Source organism: Microtus oregoni, unplaced genomic scaffold, assembly GCF_018167655.1.
Source record: "Microtus oregoni isolate MIOR12 unplaced genomic scaffold, Mior012 000055F_ref0000237, whole genome shotgun sequence".
Taxonomy (NCBI): domain Eukaryota; kingdom Metazoa; phylum Chordata; class Mammalia; order Rodentia; family Cricetidae; genus Microtus; species Microtus oregoni.
In genome coordinates, this window is record NW_024543831.1 from 11,242,161 (window position 1) to 11,266,015 (window position 23,855).

The window sequence follows — 23,855 nt, forward strand, 5'->3', positions numbered from 1 at the left end:
TAAGAATGAGCCAGTAAGAAGCTAGAGCTAACGGGCCAAGCAGTGCTTATATGAATACAGTTTGTGTGTCGTTATTTTGGGGCATAAGCTAGCCAGGCAGCCAGGACATGTGGGCATGTCTATAGGGTATTTCCTGATCGTTAATATCAAGTCCTTTGAGCAGGGGCAGTGCCGTCCCCAGGCAGGCAGCTGGACATAAGCCAAAGCAGCATTCTTCTGAGACTTTTGGTTAAAGCTCCTGCCTGGAGTTCCTGCTCTGGCTTCGCTCAATGACAGACTGTAACCTGAATGCTACAGTAAACCCTTTCCTTTGGTTATGGTATTTATCACTGCTACAGGAAAAAAAAAAAAAAAAAACTAGAACAAAGATCCAATGGGTTACCCTGGTATTTGTTTTATCAACAAACCTAACTAAAAGAAAGAAAAAACCAAAATCCATAAACATCAAACTGTTTTTAAGTCTATTTTGATAATTTTAGAGTGTAACAAATGGCAGGTTACTATAAAGGACAAGTTCAAATCAAACCGCCGACATCAATTTTTAAAAGGCAAATCTATTACCTTTGAGGGTCTTGCAGAACACTTCCATTATCTTATTATGTTATACACAAAGACAGTGCAGCATATACGGGCTGTAGTAGTCTAAAGTGTGGTACTTTATAGTAGGTGAATATTTACCCCCATGTTTTTGTCAAGTCTATGTTTCTGTGTGTTTAACATTCTCTTCCTTCCAAACACAGAAGCACGATTCCCTGCACAGTCCCTTGGCCAGCATTACCACCAATTACACTTCCTTCAATAAACTAAATCTGTCCAGACAAGGATCTGTGAAGACAGCAGCAACTCAACTCTCATCTCCATCTCACTAGAACTGCTTCTTGTATACATGACGTTCCATAGAATATGTGTGAATGAATAGATAGCTTAAGGGCTTAAAATTTCTCTAATAGTTAATCATTTTATTAAAATTAATTCTTAAAAACAGTGTCAAAGAATGCCAGACCAGTCTACTTAAATAGGCCAAACTAAAACAAAACTGTAACAGATAACATTTTCTTTTACACACATGTATTTCACAGCATGAGTACCACATTGCCATCAGAGAAAGGTGCTTTATACCATTATGTTTTACTATTTACCACATGGGTATTAAACATTCTCATTATAAGATGAGACAATTTGCTGGTAAACACTTAAACACACACAGACACTGGTTTCAATATTGCAACATACTTTTGGTCAAAATGAAGGAAATACATCAAAATATGACACTGGCTAATATTTTACAAGCAAATAATATTTAACTCTGCATAGTTTATACAATAGGCTGTGGCAATAAATAATATCACCAATCTCATCAACTGGCCACAAAAAGCCTAACATTCATTTAATTGATATGAAATGATCTATTGATGTAGTTTCAACATAGTCTTAAATGTGCCTTATTAACTTTAAATACATGAAAAGAAAAAGCACTAAACTGGACTAAGAAAGTATGTTTTGCTTAACTACAAATACGCATGTCTAACATATTACATTCCTGACATAAAGGCAAATATTTTAATAGAAAAACTAGCAGTCCAAAAAATGTCAATGTGCAAATCATGAGGAAAACATTGCATTTAAATTTGCACTCATTTGCAAGTTACAGTACTAGCTCAGTATAAACACTAACAGGAAAAAATACTCAGCAGGAAAGAACGAGAATGACTGGGCATTGCTCCACAGTTAAGAAGTGCTTCTGGTGGTCGAGAGCGTCTAACACCTCATGACTATCCTTCATTCAACAAAGGAGAGAGCGGGCATGCTTCATCCATGAAGAGAACAGGAAGAACAACCTGAATCAGCAAAGTTTTCTTCCTCAATTTGGTATAAAGGCCCTGTTCAGTATTTTAACTTACTGTTAGCTAACCTCAAGTGTTTCTGAATCAGGTTTGTTACATGATATAAAGAACAGCTTTCCTTCATACAATACAAGGTTGATTTTTTTATTAAATATGTCAGTGTTATGACAAGGTTCATGCACTCTACCAACATGGGGAGGCAATGCTCAGGTAGAGTAAAGCCCAGCTTGCATCAGATTCAAATTCCACAGATTCTCTGTGTTGTTTTCAGTGTTAACAGTGTCCTGGAAAGCAGAACTGCCTAATTCTTGCATTACATTTTTTAACTGAGAGGTATGTAAAAGTAAACTCCCAATCTTTCAAACTACAGAATGTCAAGAATTCTATTAGGGATGTTAAAAGCACTGGGAAGAACCCTAGTTTTCAGTGTGCCATCTGCACCACAGGAGAACAGTCTGTTGTCCTGGCTGATGTCAATCTGCGTGACTCCAGCTCCAATGTTCCGGAATATGGACTGCTTAGCATGTTCATTCTTAAATGAATGAATCAGGCCATGACCTGTCAATCTCCACACCTAGTTTAAAAAGAAAGTAAGTATGGTCAGTCATTAAAATGAGAGACCCAAAGTTAAAAGTATGGCCCTCACTTCTGTTCCATGGCTTAAGTAATTACACCAAAGTCCACTTGCCTACTGACTGCTGCTTTCCTAACAGTCTACTCCCATAAGTCACAGCCTATCCTTAGACTTACTGCTTCTTCTTCCAAATTTCTCTCCTCACATTCTGTTCCAGTTTTACAGTTCTCACACATATATACACATATCCCTTCATTTGGTATATAAACCAAAAGAAATATGGTACTATATCACGAACCTGAAAACATTCTTTCAGCTATGAATACCGAGGACAGAGGTAGAGAAAAGGAAGAAAATTCTGAGGTACCAAACTAATTTTGCTAAATGTATCCATGAGTTAATTAAACCCGCCGAATTGGGGCTAGTGGCATCCTTGTTAGTGAGTGCTTGCCTAGCACCATGGGGTTCTGAGCATCATTACAAAACCAAACCAAACCTCAAGCATTCCACTCAAAACAGTCTTTTTTGTTAATATTGTGTGATGTAAGCAATATTCTACCACTGGGTCGTACTCCAGCCCCTTCCAGATTTAGAGGAATAAAAACCTGAGAGTCCAGTGAATTTGATTATTAGCTGGATTTCCAAAGCAGGATGGTTTAGAGTCATACAGAAGTAAATAAGGGCTGGGTGGGGTGGGGGTGGCCTACCAAGGGCATCTGGTATCACAAGGCTTTACAAGGCCTCCATTTCAGAGTACAAGGGCTGTGTTTCCTCTTTCCTAGCAGTCTCGCCAGACTAACACCTACAGAACTAACACCTAACACATTCCCACCTCCCGTGTTTACTTACTTTTATATTGCCTTCAGCAGAACCTGTAGTAAAGTATTCCTCACAAGGGTCTAAAGCCAAAGCCTTAATAGCCGAGTCATGTGCCTGGAAGGTATGCATCAGCTGCCTCTGTCTGATGTCAAAAATGCAGATGTACCCTTTCCTGCCCCCAGAGATCAGGAGCTGTTGTTTGGGGGCATACTGAAGTACTGTGGCACCATGGTCATGACATGTGAAACCTGAAAAGAGAAAACATCAAGAGACTTTCCCAAAACAACTTCTAGCTTTTGGTTCTGATGTTTAAACTCACATTTAAAAACACAGAAGCTAACAGTGCACTTTTTTCTTTTTTTTGTGTGTGTACACATTGGTTTTATTGTAACAAAGCAACTTGTACACTTCAACATTTAAAATGAGCATCTTTTCCTTCCAGTGAAAACCAAAAAACTAAAAATAAAAAATTAAAAATAAAGTTACAACAGAGAATGTGAACTCCAAATAAACCCCTACAGGTTCTGCTGATTCTCCCATTGAGTGGTAGGGCTCGAGTCATCGTTAGGAGAGAATTTTATTTTAAAAGTGTCATCTTAAACTGCAAGGATGTCTGTTAAACATCACAATTAAACATGCCAAAGGAGAAGCCATGTTGTCACAATGCCCACTTACCCCCCAGACACCTCAAACCCACCCTTGCTGACCTTCTAACACCCCCCCTTTTTTCTTTTTTTTTCTTTTTATTAAACAAGAGAAAGTAGACAGATACATGTTGGTAAATGCTAACTGTCTATATTCACATAGACACAGTGTAATCTCTGAGCCCAATATACAGAGAAAGGAAAAAAGCTAGAATTCTATGCACTACTCATTTCAAGTGTTCTGATTTATTTAGAAAGTGTCTCCCAAAAGGTTCATGTGTTGAGGATTTGTCCCCAAATACTTGGGAAGGAATCTAATCACTAAGAGATGACAACCATGAGGGCTCTGGCTTCAGCTCTTGATTATACATGGAGAGATACATAATTCGATGGCATTGCTGGGAAACTGTGAGAGGTGGCAGATACAGGAGATATGTTCCTTTGGACCACAGTCTGCTATGGCCTTTCCTTTTGCTCTGCTTTCTGTCTCCCCTGAGGTACGATGAGGTCGGCGTCATCACGTGTTCTCTGCTGTGATCTTGAATCACAGCACAGGACACATGGGCAGCAGACCGTGAAGAAGCCTCTGGAGCCCTTAACCAAAACCAACTCTTCTTCTTTTAGTGGTTTGTCAGATATTCTGCACAGTCACAAAAGGACAAGCACAACCACTAACGTACATCCATCTTTTAAGTCCAGAAGTTCCTGAAACCCTGTAAAATGCTAAGCAAGGCTAGAAAACAATTTCTATCCATCATGTCAACATGAAACACGAACACAAAAAGAAGTCCTAAATCCTGTGCCTTATACACAGCATGGAGAAGCATCAAATATGGGAACAGCACACTAGCCCTCATGAATGTGTGCTGCACACGTGCGAATCTCAAGTGTTTCTCACAGCTGCAGAAGCAGGGGTGGAGCCCAGGCTCCTCAGCGGTACACCCCTCACCTCATCGCTAGCCAGAAGCATTCACCCTGCATAACGCTGTCCTCATCCAAAGATCCTGTGGCTAAGAACACTCAACCTCATGCACCCGAACACTCCTGGTCACAACTAAGGAGCTGTCCTTGTCCTACAGTCTGATAAGTGTCTCCATGTGTTTCTGGCTTATGGCACCACTAGATAGTAGCAGGGCTTTTAGGAGATGAGGGTCTCATGGAAGGAAGGGAGGTTTGGAGAGTTATTTCCTTAAAGGGGATCCCAATTCTTCTCCCCTCTGATTCTGGGCAGTCACGAGGAGAGCAACTTCCTCCACTTCATGTTTCCTCCACGAAGTCCTTCTCTGCCACAGACTCACAGGACAAACAAGCAGGAGCTGAACCCGTTAGCCAAAATAACCCCTTCTCTCTACACACAATCCTCCATATCAGCCTATGAGCACACACTAGGTTCATGAAGTCAGATCAGACCTGGAGAGCATTTCTTCAGTGATGCGGGAATGTCACATATCAATCTGTTGATATCATTGGTTAAAAAAATAAAGAAACTGCTTGGCTGGCCCTCATAGGTCAGAACACAGGTGGGTGGAGAAAACAGAACAGAATGCTGGGAGGAAGAGGAAGTGAGCTCAGACTCAACAGCTCTCCTCTCGGGGGCAGACGCCTCAGAGAGACGCCATGCTCCCGGCTCCTGGGCAGACACACGCGATGAAGCTCCGACCCAGGATGGACGTAGGCTAGAATCTTCCCAGTAAGCGCACCTAGCAGTGCTATATAGAATATTAGAAATGGGCTAGTCCGGGTGCGAGAGTTAGCCTAGAAGAGGCTAGATAGAAATGGGCCAAGCAGTGATTAAAAGAATACAGTGTCCGTGTAATTATTTCGGGGCATAAGCTAGCCAGGTGGCCGGGGTGCTGGGAACACAGCCCCCCCCCCCCCCCGCTCCAATTACTACACTTCAGAAAGTGTCAAAAATCACACCTTAACTCACCGTGAATGAGGCTGTTTCCAGGTGATATTAGTGTGTCCCAGAGGCATACATTTCTTTAAAGAAATAACAAAGTACATCAGAAAAAATTACTCTAAAACCATCAATAAGGACAAATTTTGTCAAGAAAAATATTTGTACTTATTTGAGATTTCCAACTATAGTGGGGGTGGTTTATCTCTTCTAAGAGCTTATCCCTTCCCAAACTATTGACTTGTGTCAATCTGTTTCACAAGGTCCCTGTCACTGCACCCCCAACCCCTCTCTTTCTATCACCCTTTTGCAGAAATTGGGAAATGACTTCCTCGGACGGGTACTTCTATATCCTGGGGAAACAATCACTTCGAGGGAACAGGTGCTATTCATAGCATGCAGCTAATGAAAACAGTGTGAGGGGAAATGCAATTAATAATGACGCTAGCATGCCAAATACTTGTTAGTGCTTTATAATGATAGCTTTTTAAAGACTAAATCACTGCAGTATAAAAATGACATACGTTACTATAGACTATATTAGGAGAAATTTTTGTTTTGTTTCCTTCTGGTAAGTAAAACCATTGTAAGATTTGTAAAACATCCTTGGATTAAAAAAATTCCTACTTAAAAAAATAATTACTTTCTAGAAAAGATAATTTTGTGTCTAAAGTTTTCTGTTTCCTTTGTTTCTGCAACCTACCTATTGTCATTGGACTGTCCAGATGTTGCAACTAGACTTGAAGAGGTGATAAAGGCAAAGTCACTTGTGGCCTTACTGTGGCACTGCCAACTCTACAGAGAACAAAATATAACCAATGTTATCTAAAAATCCAGTAGCAACTGAAATAATACAAATACCATCCCACCTATAACATAATAGACTCATGAGTGAGAATATGTATTTTTAAATTTTATTTTTCATTTTTGTTGATTTTGATACAGTACCTTGATACATATCTCAGGCTGCTTCAAACTCATGATCCTCAGCTTCCCAAGTGCTGTACAACCACACCCAACCCAAACTCTGTCTGGATAGGGAAGAGTGGGGCAGGTCCACACTACAGGGTGGCCTGAGTACCAGCCTCCTCCAGACTAAACAGCCTAACTCTCTTCCTCAGAATGGAGACACGCACTGTGTGCATAGTCCTCAGAACCTGCAGGCCACACGGCACCTAGAGACCGCATTGCCAACTTTCCCTTCTTTTTAAGACAAGGCACAGCACTTTGAGGAACGTTTAGTGTGCAAAACTGAGTAATTCAGTATGAATTAGGGGTGACTGCCTCTCCCATTTCTAATTCTCCCATTTTTAAAGGTAGTATTTATGTTTGGAGCCTATGAAGTATGAGAAGTTGTAACAATTTGACCTTACTAACATTTTTTTCTAATGGAGGAAGCATTATGTTTGTGATCATGCTCCTAATTCGCAGGTCAAATTACAAGACAGTAAATATAGTTTAAAATTATCTTTCAGCTAGGTGGTGGTAGCACATGCACGCCTTTAATCCCAGCACTCGGGAGGCAGAGGCAGGCGGATCCCTGTGAGTTTGAGGTCAGCCTGGTCTACAAGAACTAATTCCAGGACAGGTAGGACTGTTACACAGGGAAACCTTGTCTCGAAAAACCAATATATATTTATATATATTTCATATTCGAAAGTGTTAAACTATTTGAGAATTCAGAAAAATTAAAAATAAACCTATGTAAGTCTCTAAAACTTCTAAGCTCTTTTCTTTTTTTTGGTTTTTCAACACAGAGTTTCTCTGTGTAGCTCTGGCTGCCCTGGAACTTGCTTTGTAGACCACAGCTACACAGAGAAACTCTTGCGTTCACCTGCCTCTGACTTCTGAGTGCTGGGATTAAAGGTATGAGCTACCACACCTGGCAACTTCTAAACTCTTAATAAAATAGTTTATTTGCAAATTACTTTGATAATATCCAATAATTTAAAAATTAGAAAGAGTTGATAGGCATGCTGATTTAAAAGTTATAATCTCTAATCAGGCATGGTAGCTTCTTTACACTTTTAATCCTAGCACCCAGGAGGCAGAATCAGACAGATCTCTTTGAATTTGAGGTCAGGTTGTCAACAGAGCAAGTTCCAAGCCAGTCAATGGCTACATAGAAAGACCCTGTCTCAAAAAACAAATTATATTTTTTGAATTATAAGAAAAGAACTGGGCACTATAGTATGTGAACTAATAGACACAATGATGGATATCTGTAGCATCAGCTGAAATGCTAAAGACTGGAAGGTTGAGGCAGGAGAATCATTTGAGCCTAAGATTTGAAAGTCAGCCTGGGCTGCAGAAAGACCCCACCAGAAACTAAATATATGAACTTACCAAAGACAGCTGATTAGATTAAGAGCTCAAACAATTTTAGTAATAACAACCTTGAATACCTTGATAAACTTAAAAATACTAGTATAAATCACAGTAAACAGTAACCTGAGGAGGCAAACTCTAACTTGTCCAGCTAACCCTAGGCAGTGGTGCAGTCTGAATACAAAATCCACTTCTGCCACCTTTGTGCTCCCTGTGTCCACCCCAGCTTTGCCAATCACAAATGCACATTTAAAAGTAGCCCTTCGCAAAGTCTACATGTTTAAACCTGCCCTAAAAGATTACTAAGAAGTCTCTGCAATGTGGGACACTGTCTACTAAGCCAAGTATTCCTTTCTTGCTATATCAGATGATGAGTAGAGAAATTTCAGAGAGAGAGCCCAGGTGGAGGATGCAAGGTATTTAAAAATAAACAGGACATTATTCTGCATGAGCGCATCAGACTGAAGACAAAACACTCGCATTTCTGAGAAGACATTATGGCAGTCTGCAGTGCACTAATCCAAGGGATATTCTTATCTCTTACATATATATATATATATATGGCTAGGGGAAAAACATGATCAAAATACATTGCATGAAAAAGATGTTTTAAGCCGGGCGGTGGTGGCGCACGCCTGTAATCCCAGCACTCGGGAGGCAGAGGCAGGCGGATCTCTGTGAGTTCGAAATCAGCCTGGTCTACAGAGCTAGTTCCAGGACAGGCTCCAAAACCACAGAGAAACCTTGTCTCGAAAAAACCAAAAAAAAAAAAAGAAAAAGAAAAAGATGTTTTAATAAAAACTTTTTTAAAAAAATCTAGATACTCTAGAAAGGACCCAGAAAGTTCCGGACTGTCTAAGTCTCCATTTATTTATCTAATGCCAAAGGTCCCACCCAGGGCTGCAGAGGGTTCGGAGCTACAGAGAGCTCAGGGACAGAAGCCTGCATAGCTCTTCCAGACACTCATGTGGTGCCTCACAGCCATCTCTACCTTCAGCTCCAAGGGACCTCATGCCCTCTTCTGACCTCTGGAGAAGCACAGTCACGCATGCAGGCAAAACACATAAGAACAAAATGAGTTTATCTAATAAAAAAAGTTTAATTCCCACTCAGGACAGTATCCTCTTCCCCTCCTAGGCCACACCACTCTGTGTCATCAGGTGTTTAACACAGTATGGATAAATGTGTGAAGTAACCTTTTAGGGCTAGAGTTCAAGCTGGTTAGAAGGAAAAATTCTAAAGAAAGTTCATGCTCAGAACCTGTCTGAATCTTAATTATGTACTTAATAAAATTCTACAACTAAAATTTAGTTGTCATGAATAAAAACATTATTTTTTTTTAAAAAAAGAATTGTTTCCAATAAGGACAAAAGTGTCATTATAAAGGTATTCCGACCTGAACCACATACAGGGAAAATCCTTTAAGGTTGCCCGTTAAGGTAAAAAGCAAAAGTAGTTTGTTGTTGTTTGGAAATTTCTATCCAGATTGAGGCAAGACTGATTGCTCATGCTGGGCAGAACTGTCATTTCCCACAGAACCACTACTGAGACACACTGCTAAGACAGACACACGTCACCAACACCATGTTCTTTCTCTACACGTACTCTGGAAATGTGAGGGCACTTACCATGTAAGGCTTAGGATTCGATGCAGTTTGGTTAACTTGCCAGATACTCAGAAAACCCTCTCCGTCTGCAACACCACACTGTAAGAACGGCATGAACATCAAACACAGATCCTCAGAATTCCTGCCAAAGGTAAGATCACCTCTAGACAGGAGACTTGCTCAGATCCCACTTCACAAACCTCCTCCTACAGCCCACTGGGCTTCCCACAAAGTCTGAGTATCCCGCCTTCCTTGTCACCTTCTAAGTGAGCTCCACACCCTATTTCACTGCCTTTCCCTACGCCTCCACAACAGAGGGAGGGAGATACTGGGTGTCCCTAAGACTCCAGCAAGCTGGATGATGTCAACGGCACTGGGGACAGAAGTAGTTTTCTTTCACACCATGCTGAAATGAATGACTGATTTGTGGATTTGTATTTCTATTGTAGGAAAAAGGGTTATATAAACAAAATCTAATAAACTGACTACTCAGTTTAACCCCAGGATCCTTAAAATTTTTTGATACAGCTTTAATCAATATTTTATCCTCAGTATTCACAGTTATTTTAGATGTATTCAGCACTAACTCCCAGGAACAAACCTTGTTGCCTTGTGAGTTAAAATACAATCTAGTAACTCTTGCATTGCCAGCTTGACGGAAACAGACAAGTTGCTGAGGTCGTGTCCACTCAAACATGCGTACACTGCCATCCTGGGCACCTGTGAGATCTAAACAAAGAAGGGGGGATAAGAAACTGAAGCTTTTCAATAATTCCCTTCTTCAAAACGAGAAAAGACACTTAAAACCCTCCGATGACAAGATACTTACAGTACTGGTGGACAGGGTGTGAAGTCATTCTCTTCACATTATGGAGGTTCCTTTTCATGAGCTTTAAGAGGAAAGATAGGTTTAAGCTGCACGTCCAGAAGGGACGAGGAAGGACAAGTGTCAGAGGAATTCCCATGAGAGACTAACTGGGATAAGCCCTGCAGAGGACTCTGAACACCTAACACACATCTGTGTAAACAGAAGCTGTCACTCACTGTACAGCCCTGCGCTGTGAAGACATTACAGACTGCTTCCTCTAGTGACAAAGGGACTCTCATCCAACTGCCCCTTCCCTGAGAACAATCAGATTGGTTTTTCTCTTTCCTTCCTTCCTTCCTTCCTCCCTCCCTCCCTCCCTCCCTCCCTCCCTCCCTTCCTATAGGATCTGGCTATGTAACCCAGGCTAGCCTCAAAGTTGCAATCTTTCCACCTCAAACTCCTGAATGTGAGGACTACAAGCATGCACCACTGACCACAGCTGGTATCCATATTCTTCAGAGAAGAACATGAAAGAATAGGGCTCCTTTACTACTGACCAAGAAGAATTAGCCTTCAGTAATCTGAGGCAATTTTCAAACATAAATATACATGAACTCCTCTTTGACTTTGCTTTACTATTCTGTGTCTCAGTTTGCTCATCTATAAAATGATACTGAGGGATAATAACATCCATTCTGACCTGTGGTTGATGTATGAAAAAATCATACACTGGGGAAACTCAAAGTAAATCAGTTATTCTCATCTTTAGGACCATTTCTATGTCAAGTAACTTCAATGTACTTCTTAAGGAACCCATACCCAGACACCACATGTGCCTAGAAATAAGACATACCACGGTAGCTCCAGTACTGGTCTGCCCACTGCCTAGCCATGGCAGAGACGGAGGTGGGTGCACCTGGCTTGTAGCATGGGCGGCTGCAGCAGGCTGATATAGGGTTGTGGTGGAACCACGGTAATCAATATCATCTGAACTGTGGAAAACAGTTGCATAAAAGTTTTGCTCTCAAAAAAAAAAAAAGTTTTGCTCTCTCAATACAAATCAAACTACAGAGATTTTATACAATCATGTAAGATTCTTTTACAATGTTTTTTTTTTCTTGAGGATACAGATTTAGTAAGCGTTTTTCCTTTTTACTCTTTATCTTCTTTTCTTCTTCTTCTTCTTCTTTTTTTTTTTTTTAAAGACAGGGTCTCTCTGTATGACAGCTCTGGCTATCCTGGAACTTGGTTTGTAGACCAACCAGACTGGTCTCAAACTTAAGAGTGTGCCACCATTGCCCAGCACTTCTTTTTTTCAAATAATTTTCTTTTGCAGTTAAGTTATTATTTAAAAAATAGAATAAATATCCATTGATTAAAAACTTAGACACAGAGTTGGGCAATGGTGGCATACAACTTTAATCCCAGCACTCGGGATGCAGAGGCAGGTGAATTTCTGTGAGTTTGAGGCCAGCCTGGTCTACAAAGCAAGCTTCAGGACAGTCAAGGCAATACAGAGAAACTCTGTCTCAAAAAAAAAAAAAAAGCAAAACAAACAACTAAGGCACAAATCTTAATCTAGTCAATATTAATACTAGAATTTTCCCCCTTCAAACAAAATTTAAATTCAGACTAATATATTATCTGTGTGAGCAGCTTTATTGCTGCAAAATTAGAACAAGTATTTTAATCCTCTGTGAGGATTTATATGCACAGCAATGGTTGACAGAGCAGGGAGAGACACTTCCTTCAGGGGTATAGCACTGGGGAAGTCCTACAGTCCTATAAACAACCGTAATGAAATCCATGGGGTCACAAACACACCCACAAAAGACACAAAAAGAGAAGGGAAGCTAGCTGAGAAGATGAAAGAGGATCAGCTGGGAACAGAGAAAGACAAAGAGGCCAGTAGTAATATGATCAATATATTATGTATATGTATGAGAATACCATAATGAAACCTATTATGTATAATAAAAACTTTTTAAAAAGTATTTAGCATCGATTTTGAGTAAACATAATATTAAGTGATCTCTTTCATACAGGTAACCCATATATCAAATTATTTTATTTTCCATTTATTTGCTTGGTTTCTTTTTTGTTTGTTTTTTGTTCTTTTTGTATGTGTGGTATGTGTTTCCAGCTGCACGGACCCTTGGAAGTGAAAGGCTGAAGTCAGGTGCCTTCCTCGACTGCTCTCCACCATATTCTTTTGAGACAGGGTCTCTCCCTAAACTGGAGCTCACTGTTTCTGCCAATGAGCTGCTGGAACCTACCTCTCAACGTTTTGCCGGTGCTGGTATTTCAGATACTTGCTACTCAGATTGTAGATGGGTCCTGGAGATCCAGATTCAGGTCCTCATGATTATGCAGCAAACCCTTTAAAGCTCTTTCCATCCTTTATTTGCTTGTTTTTAGACAAGGTCTTGCTTTGTAGCCTAGACTGGCCTTGAACTTTAGATTCTTTTGTACCTGACTCTCCCAAGTGTCAGATACAAACCACCATGTCCAACTATCCCTGCCTTCCCATCCCAGGAGCAACTGAGCTCAAGACTCTTGAATGCTAAACAGGGGCTCTAAGCTATTGCCCTAACCCCAAATTATACTTTTTATAAAAAAAAAATTTATTTATTTATTTATTATGTATACAATATTCTGTCTGCGTGTATACCTGCAGGCCAGAAGAGGGCACCAGACCTCATTACAGATGGTTGTGAGCCACCATGTGTGGTTGCTGGGAATTGAACTCAAGACCTTTGGAAGAGCAGGCAATGCTCTTACCCTCTGAGCCATCTCTCCAGCCCCCCAAATTATACTTTTAAGGAAATAAGAAATACCATTTTAAAGATTCTTAAAGTTTTTCTTAAGGCCTGTGGTCCCACTACTTGGAAAGTAAAAGGTAGAGACCAGGAGTTCAAGGTCTCGCTCAGCTACATGGTAAGCTGTAGGTTAGCCAGGGCAACTGAGACCCTGTCTCAAAAAATCCAAAAACAAAAAAGAAAAAAATCTTAAAATATTAATTTCATCATATAAAAGCATGAATGGAAGTTGTTTATGGCACAATATACTATATTAAATGGTTCAATCACTCTAAACCTTGATTAAAGCCTGGTTAAACTAACAAAAGGATGTACATGGAAAGCAGCTCCTAGAGTACCGTCCTACGACACAAAATTCCTGACTGAAGAAATGCAACACAAAAGACAAACATCTAGGAAGCCTAAAATTTAAAAAAAATAGTGCTGCAAAACTCTTTGGATGACAACTAAAGTTGATGATATTTTTATCTGTAACACTGTAGAATTAATGAGACCAACTCATCAATTAGTCTATAAATGTATACATTCTATTTTCTCCTTTCATTACCCAGATGGGCTAAATTTACCAATTACCATGTAACTCCTGACATTGCCTTGGGGTTAAATTTACCAACTACCATGTAACTCCTGACATTGCCTTGGGGTTAAATATCAAAGTGGCAGTTTTAAACCTATTCTGGTTTAAATACTATAAAAAGTTTAATGGGAAAGCTATGAGTAGTTTATAAATTTTGATATAAGTAAAAAACTTCTATTGTCAACTAAAACTATTATGTTTGTTTCTTGCACAACTGAAGAGAGGTAACATCTTTCTCTTCCCAACAATTTAGCAGGCACTGGCTGAAGACAATGGTATTTATAATCAACCATGAGACGTACCTTTTAGATTCTCTATCATATTCTTCTCCAATCCATATATATGATTGACAGGCCAGCAGAGAAGTGACATCAAGTTCCTGAACATCATGTGTTGAAGCCAAAACAATTTCATTACAGTTTGCCTAAAAAGCAAAGAGAGAACAATGATTTGGGCAATTTCACCAAAAGTCACCACATTGTTTATAATGGCTACAATGTTTACCTTATTAATAGAAAACGCCATGATCATGTCAGATTCCTTATGAATGACTTTTGCCTTCCCTCCTGGATAGCCCAGATCAGCTTCGACCTACAAAACATTGCTGAGGGTTAGTTGTTGCTGTGTGACTCTACACAGATATGAAATCCCACAGGATTACAGCTCAGTCAGAAGAAAATGTAGCAGCAGCAGGAAGAGAGAGTGAGGGAGCATTAGTGCGCTGGGAATTAGTTTGGGAAATCTGGTCTCATGCTTCTGATGCTCTGTAATCAAACACCCCAATTATGTAGAGTCCCATTGTGAGTGCAGAGTAATGACTACAAAAGATGGCCAAAATTTTTCACAATTTATATATTTTAGTTCTTCCAAAAATGCACAAATATTCTGAAAAAAGTGTCTGAGAGAGAGAGAGGAAGAGAGACAGAGAGAGAGAGAGAGAGAGAGAGAGAGAGAGAGAGAGAGAGAAGAGCGGTATGGGTGAAGGACAGAGTCATAGAAAGTCAAAGGAGAGACACGAGATACACGAAGGGCTGGGAAATGGAACAGAGAGAACCTAGGAAGATGAGGGAGAAGGAATGAAGACTTGTCAGAAGAGGTGGGGAGGCATCCGGAGAATCAGAGACAAGGGAGAAGTAGAGCAGGAGAGTCAAGAAGAACGTCCAGCTGGGTTTAAAAACAGCTCAAACATGTGACAGAAGTGGAGATGAGAACAAGAAAGAAGAATCTACGGCTGAACAGAGCAGAGCTAGACACAGGGTGTTTCCTGTCCTCCGCTAAAGGAGGGATGAGCAGCAAGTTATCTTCCTCAGCTGGGAGGTCGTGGTTAGCATAGAGATTAGGGTTAGCACCCAGAACCTGAAGAAGTGAGTGGCAGACAGCGAGCGCACGGGAGACTACCTTGATATGGCAATCTTCTGCTACGGAGTTGTGTTTGACCTGCTCCACATGTTCTTCTACAGACTACAGAACACCACACCGTCACAAACACAAAACACATGCATAAAACAAACCATAAAGAAAATGAAAAATTTCAAGCTAGAATAGTTATCATAAGAGATGACAAAACTGACTTCAAAAATTAAATTGGATAAAACAAAGTATCAGATAAACAAATTAAAACAACATAATTAGTTAATTCTATCATATACACATGAAAACCTAAAAACTATTTCAAAATAAAAATTTATTATTTGTATACAATTTATATAATAACTTAAAATTCTCCAAACTATAATCTCTAAAAATAAGACCTACTTCTTTTAATTTTGTGTTGTATACGTGTATATACTGATATATGTGCAGGAGGTCACAGAGAGGCCAGAATTCAATACGCAGTGTCTTCCTCAGGCCTTCTCCACCTTATTTTTTGAAACAGGGCCTCTCATTGAATCTGGAGCTCATCAATTACCAGCCAGCAAACTTCCTGGATCCACCTGTTTCTGCCTCTCAGTTCTGGGAGTACAGCTGTACCACACTTGAGCGACTTCTATATGGGTGCTGGGGAACCTAACCCGTGTCCTTATACTTGCACGGGAAGCAATTTACTGCCTGAACCATCTTCCCACTTATGACATTACTTTCTGCCCCCTCCATTTATTTTTATATTTTTAAGGTTCTAAAGACTGAACCCATGGCTTCACACTGTTAGAAAAGCACCTTTTGTTTTCACTGTTTCATTTTTACTTTTTAACAACCCTGAGTAATCGCATAACCAGAAGATTATTCTCCTTGTAAATAAATGTTTAAGAGAACAGGATACAGGGGAAAAAAAGTATACTTGCTTGAGCCCTGATTGACAAGTAGTAAGGGAGGTACAACTGGAAATATACATCTACTGTGGGAACCCCAGAAGACACGATCAGAGCCTGAAACTTCTCCTCAGTAGTCCTGATGAGACAATTTCAGCCTAACAGTCCATTCAGATTCTCTGACCCTCCTGAGAAGGGTTAACCCAGTGAAAGTCAACAACTGAAAAATCAGCTTGCTAAGTCAACTACCTGGTCTGTCATATTTATTAATTTGACAAAAGCTTGATTTGTGAAATATTTTTTCTTTAACCGATTTGATGAATAAAGCTACCTTCTTATGCCAAAAATTTCAAATGTTTTAGAATTAGTCAACATATCAGTTTTGTTTTTAAAATTTTTATTTGTATGTATGTATGTATAGTGTGTATATACCACACATGTGTGGGTGACCACAGAGGCCAGAGACAGTGTCATGTCCCCTTGAGCTGGAGGTAGAGGCAGTTGTGAGCTGCCAGAGCTGGAGCTAGGAACAGAACTCAGGTCCTCTGAAACAGTAGTGAGTGTTCTGAACTGTTGAACATGTTTACCCTCCCTCTTGCTCTGCCATGGAACTTGCACTGTTTCATGGCTATGAGATGGAGATGCTAAGTTTTATAAAAGCTCACTGAAGCTTGATACGCTTTGGCTACTCCTCAGAATGTCTAAAAATAACAGAGAATAACCCATCCGAAAATACATTTTCAAAATAAGTCAAATATTAAAAATCAGATATGTTAAAAAGAGAGAGAGAGACCAAAGAAAAACTACAACAGAAAAAAAATTAATCTCAGAATACCTCACTTTGCTTTCTCTTCTTTGTGAAAATGTATCTAATAAATGTCTCCTGAAGAACTTCCTGTTTGACAAGGAAATGCCAGAGTCGCTTGACTGGCAGTGCAGAAGCATCCCGAGATCTATCAAATGGACAAATGGTTGACAACCAATCAGCTCAGAGAAAACACAGCTTTTGCAGACATTTGCTTCAAATCCTCCAAGTGTGTTCAAAGATTTACTTCCCTCTTAATTTTAGATTTTCCTGAATATAATCACTTGATGGAGTAGTCAATTTTCCAGTGGCACTGAATAAACTAGGGGAGATAAGTATCAAGTGACTCACTGCTCATTGGTGTTTGTTTTTAATTATATTCTAGGCTTTCCAGATAGTAAAAGCACACAGATGAATATAAAAAAACAGATAGTATTTCCAATTGTGTAAGTATATCATCTTGTGAATACTACTGCTAAACATGGCTGGTTCCTTTAAAACAAAGCATACAGACATATAAATTTAATCCAATTTAAATATTATATATTGTATATATATATATATGTTAATATATCACATATAAACCTATGAAAATATAATTTTTATATTTTTATGTGTTAGTCAAAAATAATTTTTTGAAGTCATGACGCTCACCAAAAGGGTTGAGGTAGGTAGGTAGGGCATCAAAATAACATTAAAACCTTCGTTTTGCTTTTAATTAATTATTCACAGAAAAGTCAGTAACACTGATTACAATGTAGATTATTATCAAATCTCCCCGAAGAGTAAGAAACACACAGATAGTAAATGACCTTTTTCCCAACTACAAAAGTAACATATTGCCGGGAATAGTGGCACAAGCCTTAAATTCCAGCACTTGGGAGACAGAGGCAAGCAGATCTCTATGAGTTTGAGGCTAGTCTGGTCTACAAAGTGAGTTCCAGAAGAGTCTATGCTGTTACACAGAAAAATTCTGTCTAAAACAAACAAGAAAACAAAGCAAAAAGCAAAAGTAATGCAGCTATAAAACACTGCTGAACCCTGGCTGCAGTTTCATTGTAAAAACTATTCTGAAGGCTACTGACATACTCTGTCAAATTGTTTCTTAGAAGAGTTAAACCAAGCTATACTATCATCAGGATTCTAAGAAATTTCTTACTTGAATGGAGTATTCTCAGGCTCCAGCATTGCTTTATTTCGAAGAATAGCTGGCCCAGCTCCCACTGAGAGGTCAGCTGGGTATGTGTTGACATAGTTAGGGGGTGGACCTTCAAAGTGATCCATTTTCTCCTGCAGAGTCTGTTCCCAGTTCTCTAAGTTTTTAATGACAGCAATTCCTAGTGGTGATGTCACAGGGAGCTCTAGAAGATGAGAAAATCAGGTCACTAGACATCTGCAAAATCTGAACTCTTAGAGCCAATCTCCTGAAAATAAGCAGATCTGAACACATAAATCTTGTAAGACTATTATTAGTTTTAATCTTCATGCTTTCAACAAAATGGAAAGCACTAAAACAAGCGAAGAAAAATAAAAATGCCCAGCTTTCCTGGTCTAGATTCTCATTCTTTCAGTCTTCTAGGCAGACTGCAGTTCTTATATCAAATTCAAAACACAGACTGGAGCCTGCAATAGAAGACTGCAAAATAGGAAATGCAATATTTTTAAAATATTAAATGTTCTTCTATACAGATTTTGAATATTAACTTAATAGCAATTTATTATATTTAACAGCACTGACTTCTGTGGTGGTTTGAATAGGAATGGCCCCCACAGACTCATGTGTTTGAATATTTGGTCCACAGGGAGAGGCACTATTAGGAGGTGTGGCATTGGGAGTAGGTGTGGCTTTCTTGGAGGAAGTATGTAAGTAGGGGGTGGTGGGTTTTGAGGTCTCAGAAGCTCAGTTCACTTTTGCTGCCTGGGATCTAGTTGTAGAAGACTCAATTCCTTCCCAGCACCATGTCTGCCTGCATGTTGCCATGCTTCTCATCATGATGATAACAGACTGAACCTCTGAAACTGTGAGCCAGTTCCAATGAAATGTTTTCCTTTATCAGAGTTGCTGTGGTCATGGTGTCTCTTCACAGCAATAGAAACTCTAACTGAGACACCTTTCAAATTCCAAACTCACCAGAAAATTCCAGTCCAGCAATAGGGAAGAAATTCTTTATATTGTGAAGTGCCAGTTTAACCATTGTCAGATGTAGAAGAGCCCAGCTGTTTGGGAAGAGAAAAACAAAACAAAATAAACAAACTACTTATCACCCTAGAAACAGAATTGCAGGAAAAGAGCAGCGAAGCTCCTATCAACTGTTTGGCCCAATCTCAACTCAGAAAAGCAGTCTCTGACTTTTATTACACAAAAAATGGCTTATTTATAGTCTTTGAAAAATAAAACTTTAGGCACAGTGTGGTGGCGCACACCTTTGATTCCAACACTTGGAAGGCAGAGACAAGTGGATCTCTGTGAGTTCAAGTCCACCTTGATCTACAAAGTGGAAGGAAGGGAGGAAACTTTAACAATGTATCACACTTAGAATAAAAGAAAATTACCTAAGTAGAAAAATATTTCTCATACAGTCACAAAAAGTTTAGTAGTATATCATTTATTGATGAAGTTCTAAAGTCATGTTATATTTTTTCTCAATTACATGTTAGTTTTATAATTTTCATGGAAACTATCTAGAAACTTAACTGAAAGATAACTCCTAAAATATCACTTTTATATATATATATATCACTTTCAATATAAATTCATGGTAATTTTATTAATTTATTCAAAAACAAAACTGAAAGCCAGCATGGTGTCAAGTGACTTTAATATAGCACTCAGGAGGCCAAGGCAGATGGAGTTTGAGACCAGCCTGGTCTACACAGCAAGTTCTAGATCAGCCAGAAAAACTTAAATAAACTCTGTCTCAATTTTTTATTTTTAATTTTTGGATTATTGTTTGCTTGGTTGTTTTGTAGACCAGGCTGGTCTAGAATTCACAGAGAGTTCTCTGCCTACCTCTGCTTGGATTAAAGGTGTGAGTTACCTCATCCAGCTACATATAGTTACAAATAATATCAAATTTTTCTGCAAAAGAAGGTCAAAAGGGGATAGGAGGCTTGTTTACCTATAGGAATTAGGATCTTGGTGTTCCTGTATTTGTGTGTCTGAAAAAAAGGCATCGTCATCTTCATCATCACTGTGAACACTTTCATCAGAGTCATAGATGACACCACTATCAGATAGAGGAAGAAATGGCTGCAACAAAAGGCAAAGCCATTGGTAAATATGCAATTTCACAACATATTAAATATTAAAACACTTAAACATTTCTACAGTATTTCAACATACGGTTTAACTCTGATATAAAACTGAATACATTAAATGGTGCCAATCTAAGCAAAACTTTCTTTAACAGGTTCGAGATTTACAAAAGTCATAATTATCAGGGGGAAAATATCTGAGATTCAACAGAACTGTCTAAAGGAAGATGAGTCTGAGCCTCACTCAATTCTACACAGACAAGAGAATTAACACCTAAGGAAGAATTCTTTGTTTTTTCTTCTCTTGTGTCTCTTTCCTCCACATACAGGTCAGAGCCCAGGTATGTTTTTAGGACTTTGGTTTTCCTTTGGGCTTTGGGCATTGCAAAATGTCCCCTGCTCTGCATTTCCCTGGCTTTCTACACAGGTCTTATAATGTTAAGCCACCCTATTAACTTATGCCTGCTTCTGGAAGGATAGAATCATTTCCTGTTTGAAGGGCTCCAATTTTACTTCTCTCTGATTCCTCTCTTATCTTACTTCTCCATCACACCTCTATGCAGGTGCCAGTCAAGGACTTCCTTTCCTTCCTACACTGGTAGTTATAAAGATGGAACTACTAATACATTTTTGGCATCCCTCTAGATAGTATCACTGGAGGAGTACCCCATTGCCACATCCTATGACCCACTCATCTCGAAAAAAACTAGATAGATCACATAAGATCCCCACCACAACCAAAGACAAAGACTAAGACATAGCAGCAAAATGCAATGTATGAATCTTATTTTGGACCCTAACTTTCAAAGTCAACTATATAAAAACATTTAAGATACAAAGAAAGAGTGTACATGATGGATACTTGATGCCATTTAAAATAATGCTAGTGTGATTCTTTTCAAAATATGCTCTTTTTGGTCTGGAGAGGTGGCTCAGTGGTTAAAACTACAAGCTGCTCTCCTAGAGAATCTGGGTTTGATTCCCAGCACCCACATAGTGGCTCACAACTACCTGCAATGTCATTTCCAATAGATTTGACACCTTCTTCTGGCCTCCTTAGACACTACATGTATGTGCTAACAGCCACACATGCAGACAAAACATCTATACACATAATTGTCTTTAAAAGCTGTGTGTGGTGACATATGCCTTTAAAAAAAAAATCTGCTCTTTGACTGTTGCTGCCTGTCTGTTTTCTAAGGACAGCACAGGCTGATTTTAAACTGGCACCTCCTTGTGCCCACATTCCTAGTACCAGTGCAGGGATTACAGCTATATGCCACCAAATCTAGTTTTAAAGCACTCTTTACCAACCCCCCCCCCTCAAAAGCCTCCAGGCTGTGGTGGCACATGCCTTTAATCCAGCACTCAGGAGGCAGAAGCAGGCAGATCTCTTTGAGTTTGAGGCCAGCGTGGTTTACAGGAGCTAGTTCCATGACAGGTTCCAAAGCTGCAGAGAAACCCTGTCTCAGAAAGCCAATAAAATAAAATAAAAAATTTATGTATTTATTTTATGTGGGTGTATGCATGTGTGTGGGCACATGTGGACTACAACACACAAGACAAGTCAAAGGACAACTAAAGGAGCTCTCTCCTCCCACCGCGTGGGTACTAAGGCTTGAATTTGGCCACCATTTAGCAGCAAGTGCCTTGTCCCAATAAGCCATCCTGCCGCCATCCTCCAGAGCCATTTATCAAGCAGCTTTTAAAAAATTATCATTTGTATGCGTGCCTGTCATAGTCAGAGGACAGTGTGTGAAGATGGATCTTTCCTTCCTCTCCATGCAAACTCTAGGAAGTTAACTCAGGTATCCTGGCTAGCATAGAAAGCTCCAAAATTCATTGTAAAAATTAAATACTGTCCAGGTATGAGGGGACATACCTATAATTTGAGGATTTATGAGGTGGGGACAGGAAGATTGAGGCAAGTTCAAAGTAGTCTACACAAGGCTACACAGCAAGACCCTGTGTCCGAAAACACTTATGAAAACATTTATGAATGAAATTTCATGAGTTCTACATTTGCTTCTAACCAATCAATGGTAAACAAAGGTAAAATAAAATAATTGTCCAGCAAGTTGACAATTTTTGAAACTAGGTGATAGATAAGGATTTAGAAATTATTTTTTCTTTTGTATATATTTGAAGCTTCCATAACAGAAAATTTTTAATGATAATTTTATAGCTTTCTTTTCTTTTCTTTCTTTCTTGAGAAAAGGTCTCACTATGTATCCCTGACTGGTTGGAACCAGCTATGCGGGCCAGGCTAGTCTCAAACTCAGAGATCCACTTGCCTCGGGAGTGCTAGGATTAAAGGTATGCACCACCACACCTAGCTAGCTATATGTTTTTTAATGTTATAAAAATTGTTTGCCTTATAATGTTAACTTTAAAAAGTGAAACACAAAGCCAGTCTCAAATTTGCTATTTCCTGCTCCTACATTTTGAGTGGAAATACAGACGTGCCATTTCCTGGCATATTTTTTTCTTAGTATGTTTTTGCATTTTCTAAATTTTCATAACCTTATATTAGTCATGAGAAAACATCCTAAAATGGAAATAGGTCGGCATATTACCATTTACAAGTTGTCACTGTTAACAGTAATGATGCAAAAGGCTTTAGAGATGGCAAGGAGAAGTCTTTAATTGAAAAGGTGGGGTCCCAGGGCCTGCATTTCTCAGAGCTGCTACTCTGGGGCATACTTTGCAGACCACTAAATAATCCAAATTTCTAAGATAGCAATGTTTCAAAAGCTATTTCTAAGAGCAACATAGTATATAAAGAAACAGGAGGTTCAATGCTTCAGTAACCCAGAAGGTGGTGGTGCATGCCTTTAATCCCAGCTCTCAGAAGGCAGAGGCAGAAGGATTTCTGAGTTCAAGGCCAGCCTGGTATACATAGTGAATTCCAGGACAGTCAGGGATACACTGTGAGACCCTGTCTCAAAAATAAAAATAAAACAGACAAGCAAACAAAACACTATGAGGTCTTATTGGCATGAACAACAAGGTGACTACAGTGTTAGTTCATACAAAAGAGGAAATCCAGCAAGTGTCATATTTGCATGCACCAATACTGTATGAGACAGGCTAACAGCGTAGGTATCACCATGAGTACGCTGATCTTTATACAAGTCTTCTCCGCTTGGAGAAATAAAGATGTCATGGGACCTCACCACAGCCTGATTAATCCTCGAATTCATGCTGATCAAGATAACTGCTGATAACAGGAGAAGACTACAGAATAAACAAGAATCCCCATCAATAACTGCTGATAACAGGAGAAGACTACAGAATAAACAAGAATCCCCATCAACTTAAAAAGATGAGTCTGTAATATGTTAATAAACTGACTTCCAGTTTTTACCTAAGACCCACATGACTTTAATTCTTTTCATCTATTGTCATTTGATAATCACTAAATTTTCTTGGACTATTCTCATCTATTGTCATTTGATATTGCTAAATTTTCTAGGACTACTTATTTGGTTTCTGGACTTGAGAGATTAAATTTCTAAACTGAGGTGACTGAACCAAAAGCTCTTCCATCAATCATTTGGATGTGACACATATTCGAGAGTCAATAAAACAGACACATTTAAAGTCTGCACACTTCATACTCCTTA

General features: G+C 39.2%; 1 protein-coding gene across 4 annotated transcripts in view; it reads right to left on the reverse strand.

Annotated features, from left to right (window-relative positions):
• Positions 1-878: 878 nt before the first annotated feature.
• The window catches only part of Dmxl2 (Dmx like 2), a 122,147-nt gene continuing 99,170 nt past the window's right edge, over positions 879-23,855 (reverse strand). For 2 of the 4 annotated variants that reach the window (XM_041638393.1, XM_041638392.1), the window contains exons 30-44: positions 20,094-20,224; positions 19,106-19,191; positions 18,134-18,335; positions 17,005-17,122; positions 15,319-15,381; positions 14,425-14,511; positions 14,223-14,344; positions 11,378-11,516; positions 10,546-10,606; positions 10,318-10,445; positions 9,738-9,815; positions 6,485-6,576; positions 5,812-5,864; positions 3,268-3,485; positions 879-2,418 (exon numbers count right to left, since the gene is read on the reverse strand). In XM_041638393.1, coding sequence (XP_041494327.1) covers positions 2,209-2,418; positions 3,268-3,485; positions 5,812-5,864; positions 6,485-6,576; positions 9,738-9,815; positions 10,318-10,445; positions 10,546-10,606; positions 11,378-11,516; positions 14,223-14,344; positions 14,425-14,511; positions 15,319-15,381; positions 17,005-17,122; positions 18,134-18,335; positions 19,106-19,191; positions 20,094-20,224 — 1,788 coding nt within the window. In that variant the 3' untranslated portion in view covers positions 879-2,208. The remainder of the gene's footprint in view (positions 2,419-3,267; positions 3,486-5,811; positions 5,865-6,484; positions 6,577-9,737; positions 9,816-10,317; positions 10,446-10,545; positions 10,607-11,377; positions 11,517-14,222; positions 14,345-14,424; positions 14,512-15,318; positions 15,382-17,004; positions 17,123-18,133; positions 18,336-19,105; positions 19,192-20,093; positions 20,225-23,855) is intronic. The other 2 variants (XM_041638391.1, XM_041638389.1) reach the window with 1 other exon arrangement.